This window comes from Condylura cristata, unplaced genomic scaffold (assembly GCF_000260355.1).
Source record: "Condylura cristata isolate star-nosed mole 26May11 unplaced genomic scaffold, ConCri1.0 scaffold00016, whole genome shotgun sequence".
Lineage (NCBI taxonomy): Eukaryota > Metazoa > Chordata > Mammalia > Eulipotyphla > Talpidae > Condylura > Condylura cristata.
In genome coordinates, this window is record NW_004567117.1 from 38,284,010 (window position 1) to 38,292,859 (window position 8,850).

The 8,850-nt window shown below is 45.5% G+C and overlaps 1 protein-coding gene across 1 annotated transcript in view; it reads right to left on the reverse strand.

Annotated features, from left to right (window-relative positions):
• CPLX4 (complexin 4) overlaps positions 1 to 7,750 on the reverse strand; it is a 14,805-nt gene extending 7,055 nt beyond the window's left edge. The window contains exons 1-2 of the mRNA XM_004683939.1: positions 7,576 to 7,750; positions 3,284 to 3,371 (exon numbers count right to left, since the gene is read on the reverse strand). Of these exons, the coding sequence (XP_004683996.1) occupies positions 3,284 to 3,371; positions 7,576 to 7,739 (252 nt within the window). The 5' untranslated portion in view covers positions 7,740 to 7,750. The remainder of the gene's footprint in view (positions 1 to 3,283; positions 3,372 to 7,575) is intronic.
• Positions 7,751 to 8,850: the final 1,100 nt, after the last annotated feature.

The following is an 8,850-nucleotide window of genomic DNA, read 5'->3' on the forward strand; positions in this document are numbered from 1 at the left end:
AGATCTGTACCTTTAGCCAGCTTTATTCATTTCATCCACTCTTACCCACGGCTCCTGCCATTTTCCCATCTGTTCTCTAGCCACGAGTTTGATTATTTTTAGCTTCCACCTATCAGCAAGGTCATATAGTATTTGCCTTTCTCCATCTGGTTTATTTGACTTAGCATGATGTGTTCAAGTTTCGACCATGTTGTCACCAACGGCAGGATGACCTTTTATCTGGCTGAGTAATATTTCACCGCACAAACAATGATCAAGATGACCTGTTTAACTGCAGTAATCATATAATTAATCAAATAAACATGTTCCAACTCCAGGAAGGGACATAATGACTGTCCAGTTGGGCAGTTCCTCACTGGCCGGTCCTCCATCTCCCCCAAGCCCCATGGCTGCACTAAGGTCTAGCCCTGGCTGGCCCCCATCCCTTTCTGACAGTGCACTGGCCACAGCACCAAGGTCCTGGCCTTTCCAGTCCCAGTGATGCTGGGGGCCATACCTCCCCCCAGGCCCACTTGTTCCTTACTGGACCACCCCCCACCTACATTCCCACTGGCGTTCTCAAGGGTCCACATACGAATTCTGCAAAACCAAAGGCGGACTTATGATTGCCTCCAGCCCACACCAGCAGCAGTACCAAACCCCCGACGACATCGGCCTGATTCCTCACTACAGTGGAAGAGGGCTCAGGCCTTCTTACACGCAGGTCTTTAAACCGTCTCGAATTAACTTCGTGTACGGTGCGAGACAGTGGCCTCGTTCATTCCTTTGCATGTGGCTGTCCTGTTTTCTCAGCACCGCTTGTTGACCAGTGTCCTTTCTCCACTCTTGGCTCCTTAGGATGAGCTGGCTCCTCCCAGCCTGCTCCTGGGAGGCCCTTTCTGTTTCACTAACAAAACAACCACGCTAGAATAAAATGCTCAATCTGGATCAAGGTATCAAAAGAATGGACTTCACAACACGAAGTCACCTCCAGATATGAATTTCTCTTCCCCTCCACCCTCCACCCTCAGCTCTGCCAGGGCGGTCGGTGCATTTGCCCGCGGCCGTCCCCACCCTCCGCTGGACGCCAGGGGGCGCAGGCGAGCCGGCTCCCGTCCTGCGGGGGCCGGAGGGGTCTTTGGCATGGACAGGAAGCCGGCTGATCTTGGCACGGGAGATGCGTCTGCCCCGCAGCGCCCCCTCTAGTCACTGAAGGGCCGGCTGCTCCCTGAATCGCAGGGGGAAGGGTGCAGAGCAGCCTCAGCGTGGCCGCTGAACTTGTGGTGCAGCTGCTGCCTCCAGGGGTTTAGCTACTTAGCCAGTGTGGTCCCAGCCGGGCAAGAGGGAAGGGACCCCGTTGGCTTGCTGTGGGATACTTTCTTTTAGTGAGTCTTTTACGGAGAGTGTGGTTTGCGTTCAAATTTCCACGCTTTCCAAAAAGCAGGCAGTTGTATTTTTAGCATTTTTAGTACCTTTCACACTGCAGGCAAATTGTGGCAGCAATACGTGCTGAATTTAATATTCCAAAATGCAGCCGTGTTACACCAGGGCTCCATGTCTGCCCTTCTGAAGGGCGAGGGCAGGTGCTCCCAGGTGACAGCAGCATTCACACACTTGGATTGTTTTTGGAATTGAGCCCTAGACTTACCGGTCCTCTCAAACCATTAGACAACACAGGAGAAGGAGAACCACGTCTCCCGGCTGTTGACGGCGGGTTTCTGGGGCCCTTTACTGAACAAGTTGTCCCCTAAAGCTTCACGCAGTTTGCAGTCATATAGAGCTCAAATCCTGCACTAGGATTTATATTTTGGTGGTGGCCGGGGAAGGGTGGGGGTGAATTGGGTTTGGGCACCTTGAATACTAAGAGGAAACTGGAGGTGGGGGCTGCCTGCAAATCCTTTTGTAAGTTGTTCTTTTCTTGCACCCCAGGTGGGGGGCACTGGCTTCAGTGCTGCAGCCTGAGCCCCTGGGCTCTTGCTGGGGGGTGTGGAGGGGTTTGTGCAGAAGACAGCTTGGCCTCCTGGGGAGTTTCAGGATAGATATTGGGGTGGGCCTGACGGGGGTCAGGAAATCCACCAGACACAGGGGTGGAAGGGCAAGTGCTTAGAAGTGTTCCTCTCATCCAGATGCATCCTCCGTGCTCGGCAGGGAGAAAGAAATATGAGACTGGAAGGAAGGGAGTGAAAGGCAAACCTTTCTTGTCAAAATTCGGTGGTTGCAAAGAAAATGAGTTAAAATTTGTTGTGAGTTTTGCTCCCTGGCTGAGGCAGAGCCTGGGTTCTGGGGGCAACTGAGGGGTGAATCTCTCACAGGAGGGGGCATTTGACATAGGGGATATCATTGTGCTCTTGCCTGGACGGGGTGAGCTCCCCGTTGCCGGGAAAGGCTTCTGAAGTCAGCCTTTCCTGGGATCTGCAGGGGATTCAGCCGATGAGGAGGTGTTCGGTGCTTGTGCCTTAGGGGATCTCCGTTGGCTTCTCCAGGTGTTGGGGAGACTGTCTCTGACGGAGCGTGTGCTTCTGGGCATGATGCTGAACTCTCAATCCAGAAGGTGAAGGTGAAGTCATTTAGAGGAGCTGGGGAAACCTCAGTTGGTGGGGGAGTAGAAGAGTGAGAGGAGAAAGCGCTGGGGTCACTGTCACCCCAATACAAGCCTAGAACAGTGCATCAACCTGAGCCTTCCCTTCCTCCCATCAGTAACCGGCTTCTCCACCAGAGCCTACAGTGTCCGCCCTCAGCAGACAAGACAGATGGAGCCAGCGACGGCCACCACATCTCCAAAACCGAGGACCCGAAGGTTGCTTGGAAACAGAGGGAGAAGGTCTCGGGGGTTCATCTGTTCTGGTGGGGTGGTCACTTGGTGCTTCTTCCTCTACTGGAAGACGAGGTGATTTTAGAAAATCCTGCAGAGCAGCTGGGAAGATTCGAGGCACTGACACGGTGCCTGGCTTAGACAGAGCTCAGCAAACACCAACTCTGTTACTCTGGCTATTCAGCGTGTTCTGCCATTTTTACAGCGTTTACGCGAGACTCAGCATTTATAGGCTCAACTCCATTTTGTTGAGAGGAGATGGAGGTTGATAGAGGTACGTGGCTTCCCTCCGTCAAGCGCCCCCCGGAGATGAAGACAAGACAGATGCACTGATGTACCCTATGCATGCATGCATGAGTGTGTGTGTGTGTGTCCCTGTATGTGTGTGTTAATATACATGCTTGAGAACACACACACTTGCATTCATGGGCATGAGCACTGGGAATCAAACTGCCTTCATGCTTTGAATGTTTACTGTGCTAAGTGTCTTACCTTTGGGAGCATGTACTTCCCCCGGAGATGGGATCGGAGGCAAGCCCTCTCTGCCTTTCTGTGTTTAAATGTAGCGTCTCTCTCCATCCTTCAAGGAAAGAACAGAATAAGGGGTCAGAGGGCAAAGAGCACTCGGGACACCCCAGCCCCTGCTCAGAGGAGCCAGCCTTGAAATATCTTCAAAGTTCCCTGGGAAATAGGGGAGCTATTCCTGTTCCCCCAAACGTCTGCCTGTCTCTCCTACTTAATAAGCGAATAGAGATTCCAACCCTGGAGTTGACTGCGTTTTGGGAATCTCCTGATGGCAGCAAGTTGTGGGTGTGGTCGTCATCTTGACACAGAGCTGAGCTCAACGTATTGCTTGAAGTGTGACTGAGCACAGCGGTAGTGTCCCGGGAACACGTGGTGGGGACAGCTTCCCCTGACCCCAGGGCCCCCGCCCCGAACCCCTGAGACTGGAGGGGGGCTGCTCTTCAAACAAGCTCCCTGAGCGATTCTTAAGGTTCTCATGCTAAGCAGGACTGTGTCTTCAGGACAGGGCCTCTGGAGCACATGGTCCTTGGAGATATGTCACCTCCTCTAGACCCCAATTTCAGGAGTGTTCCCTCAGATCGGGAGGTGGCAGCCACACACGAGGGCAGCTTTTCAGAGCCCTGGGATGACCAAACGGACAAAAGCAGATCCTTTGGGGACACCTGCAAAGTCCAGCTGCCCGCCTTCCTGGAGGCTCCACTTATACGCTTGACCTTGCCTCCAGCTGCCCTGGGCTGGACAGAACGGCGCTGACTTCATGCAATCTCTCCCCTGGGAGCTTGGGGTTGGGACTGAGAGGAACAGAGATCCTGTGTGGCTGGAAGAACCAGGTGAACTTGAGGCTGTGGCTGCCTTTTCTGCCAGCCACATGGTCTGGGTAACGGAGGGAAGAGAGCAGACTGCTGAGAACAGAGCAGACCCAGAAGGCAGAGTAACCACCTCTGGAGTAACTGCTCTGCCTGGTCCACATTCTGGGTAAAATCTGGTACTATTTTTTTTTTAACCTTGAACCATTCTGGGGTGTGTGTGTATCTGTGTGCTATAGTATCTTATGGTATTAATTTTAGACATTTTGGTGTACTTTTTTTGTGATTTTCATATTTCAAATTGAGCATTTATATAATCCCCTTGACCCATTTTTCTTGCTTTTTTACTGAAATTCCTCATATAGCTTAGATGTATCCTTTTTACAAATTCTTTCCATCTGTGACTTGTGTCTTTGATGCATAAAAGTTTTAAATTTTGAGGGAAATGCACGGGACTATGGTGGTGGCACAGGGGTGATTTGGTGATGGGAAACCCGCGGGGATTACAATCGAGATGGAAAAAAAATGTGCAAAATGATGTAAAAATAAACTTTGTAATAAATAAATAAATAAAAGTTTTAAATTTTATAATAATCATCACGAACAACTATATACCAGAGACATTTTATGGGGGTAGAGTGGGGAATGGGATCAAAAATTGGTGGTGGGGGTGCACTGGACTATGGTGATGGCACACGGGTGACTGGGTGATAAGATACCCACGGGGGTTACAACTGAGATGGGAAAACACACAAAATGATGTAAAAATAAACTATAACATATAGAAAAAGGTTTTAATTTTAATAAAACTTTTGATCATTTAAAAAATTGGCATTTCTCTCAGGTTATATTTAAGATGACATTTGTGACTTAGAAAAGTTGCAAAGATATTCTTTGTCCACATGCTTTATAATTTTAGCATTTACCTTTAGGTCTGCAATGGCTGTCAAATTCGCTTTGTGTGTGCAGTGTGAGGTAGGGATTCAAGTTCAGTGTTTCCCATTTGTTTCAGCACAACTTATTGAAAAGAACTTCTTTTCTTTGATTATTTGGTGAAGATTTAATGCTTGTCCAGTTCTATTTTCCCCACTCTTAGCCCATACAGACCCAGATCCAGTCCTCCAGGGTCAGTTTTACTAATCACTCATAAAACCAGTTTGCTCTCTTCACTGTCACAGTAACTAGGATCCTGACTTGAGCATAAATTCCTGCAGAAAGAAAGCCAAGTGCTCTCCTTCAGCGTAGCCCTCACAGTGCCAGCCTACAGCCAGCTCCAAAAAGTGACCAAGTCAAACAAAGCTCAAGTTACAAACGACACCACAGCAAATGTAGTACCTCATACTAGTATTAGATAGTATATGGAGTATCTTGGGTAAAGGAAAGGGGAGTTTTAATAACATGGAGAGAAATGGAGGGATAAACAGACTATTGCTTTACAGAGACATTTCCAAGTGTCTTATTTAGCACACACCACTCTCAGTACTATTACTGTCACTGGGGAGAAACAACAAGTAAAACAAAAATTAAAGTGTTGTAAGGAACACTGTTAAGGAGCTTTTAGTTGACAATCACCAGTGTCACACACTTTTCCAAAATGGGAGGACAGATTTAGGAGGCTTTTATTCACTCATACTCACTTAAATTGCTATACATATTAGAATATCTATAACTGTAACTTGGGGTGAGCCATTTTTGATGACTTTATGTGACATTGTAGTTGATGAAGCTCTTAAAAACTCAAGCAAGACCACAAGTCACATCTCCTTGTGTGGGGAAGCAGGCTGATCCCATTGTCTTGCTGCTACATACACATTGTCCTACTAGACAATGTAAATTTATATTTACATGCACATACACAAACAAACACCCCAATAGTTGGGAAATTACCCAATCCACTAAGGGGTCTAGATACAAAATTAAGGAAAATTTTGTCATTAATCACAGCTAAGCAAATTCAACAGCTGCGATATCTGTGAGAGGATTGGACATATTAAATGCAATATTGGAGATGATTAGTCTAAATTCTGACCATTTTGTTCACATTGCCTTCTTGAGGTCAAGCATTTGGTTCTGTCTCTACTGTTTCCTTATTATGCTTGTTTCCCTTTGCCACACCATCAGCAATAAACTAAGTAATAACCAAGAAGTGTGGCTTCTTTTGCTCAGTGTTATCTTAACCCCACATCATTTTTCAACTGCGTTTTTTTTTAAACTGACTTTAACTTAGTGCTGAGGGAAGCATAATACATTCTAGGTTGTTTATAAGCCATGATTTCTTTCAGAAAAAATACAATAGACAAGGTCTCCATTAAATGTAAGCTTTTGAACTTTCTTAGTTTCCCCTCAGTCATTAACCTTTTCACCTATAATCATCTTAGCAATGGGACTTAAGCAACAATTACTTAATTGATCGTTAGCAAAGTAGCCATCATGACAAAAAAGAAATACTTTTCTTTTTGTAACATATGATGAACATTTAATCTCAAGCTTGATGCTTCACTTCTTAGTTCACCATTAAAAAGCTCTTAAATTAACTCTACCTTAAAAATTTACATAGTTTACATTTATTTATGAATCAGTCTTCAGTGGGGACACATTGTTGATGATACTTACATTCCATTATACCCAACTAAAATGTTATTAATATTTCATCTGTAGTTGACAATTAATAGTATTTTATACAGCCAGGGGAATGTCTTCAGCTTTTGGAGTCACATGCTTAAGTATTTAGGGGTGAAATAATACCATGCCTATAATTTACTTTAAAAATCGATGGATCATTCTCTCTATTGTCTATCGGCCTGCCTACCTATCACCTATCTACTTAAAAAGCAATCGTGTTGACTTTATGTAATATAATAACATAAATACGTTTATATAACACGTTTATATAACATAATATTCATTATGTTGTTCTACTTTTATCTTTAAAATGTTCATGGAAAACAGTCCACAAATTTACTCACAGTCTTTGAGAAGTGAAGACTTATGACATAATCATCATGTTTCATTTTTTAGGCTCATTCTGCATGTGTACAATCAAGATGGCCCCAAATGTTCTTTGAAGCCCTCTTTCAGGTGCTAAGTCTGAATTCTCACCATCTGAAAGCGTTCTGCTTGCCAGGGAGGTGAATTTCAGGAAGATTATAGTCAGACTGAAAACTTTTCTGAACAATGAAATTGAGAGCAGTTAAAAAATATGTTGACCATAGTATTAAGCTCTTGAGGAACATCATCTGGGTTCATTGTGACTTTTCATTACTATTCATGTCAGTAAGACGTAGTAACTGTTGATGCTCAGAAATCGTTCACATTAATACAGCATGCTCTTCTAAGGATAGATGTAAACAGAAAAAGGAAAGCCGAGCAGGAAGAGGAATAAACTGAGATGCAAGAGGGTAAGGCAGGGATCAGTCTGCTGCTTTGAAAGGAAAATGAAGTCGATGTACTCACTTCTCCTCAATCATTTGCTTCTGATACTCCTCATATTCCTCTCTATTCATTCCTTGAGCCGCTGCAGGATCAGAAGCACCTCCTTCTTTTTTTTCTTCAGCCCCGCCACCAAATCCTAAATTCTTTACCTGGTTACTTATCATACTTTTCATAAAGTAAGCCATGACTTCTACTCCAGAAAAATAAAGCCTAAACTCAGACGAAACCTAAAGAAAAACAAATATAAAGTCTACAAATGCCCTCAGCGATAGTCACACATCTCTAAGGGCCCCCTTGAAGCTTCGTCCACTCAAGGGTGTGATGACAGAGAAAAGTGGTTTGGGGCCAGTGCTGGATTATAGGGGAACTCCTGAGCATGGAGGCAGATGGTTCAGATTACTAAGGCACCCGGCAGATGCAGCTCGGCTCCTTCTATATTAATACACTAAGCTCATTTCAGAGGGGAAAAAAAAATCCCTCCCATTATCAAACCCCTCCCTACCCACTTCTAAATTTTAAATTGTAAGCACAGCAAGACTTCATCAAGAGTTCTGTTTCAATTAACCAGTGACGGATTATAGGCCTGTAATGGAATTTCTAGATCCCAGGCCTTGAGCAAAACATCCTGTTGGACACAGGGTCCGGTGAGATTTCAAATCCAAAATGCTTCATTAAGCAAAAATAATCCTCTGAGCCATCATTTTATCTCACTGGACTCTCAGTCCCAGGCCAGGGCCTGCCTTTTGGTGGGTTGTCTTGGTCCTGCTTCAGTAGTTACTGTGTCCCAGACATAAATACCCAACTGAGACAAATCTAAAGGGCAAGCAAGTGCCGCTGACATCTGGAAGATTCCTTCAGCCACCTCCGCAGACATGCTACACTTCTGCGTGGAAACGACACGAGGTTTCCAGTGCTCTGGGATGCCAGGTGCTGTCTCCACACGTGGTGGGTCCCTTTACCTCTTATCTGCACACCACTCCTGGGTGCTCACTGGTGTACTTGGGAATGATTTGACACGTAATGCAGAAGATTCTTATTGGTTGTGATTTTCCTCACGTCAAGAGGAATTGAGAATGGCTAACCCATGAATCCATGTTAGTAACTTTCTAATTTAAGCTCTCCGAGAGGACGAAGGGTGGCGGGAGGAGATGGAGGCTATTTGAAACCTAAGCTTATTATTTTATCTGTCAGCCTGAGCCCTCTCGGGAGACAGGTGACAACCTTTTAGACTAAACAGATCTGGATTTTTGCCCAAAGACCTGTTTTAGATATTTTAATATCTGCTTTCTCTTTTAC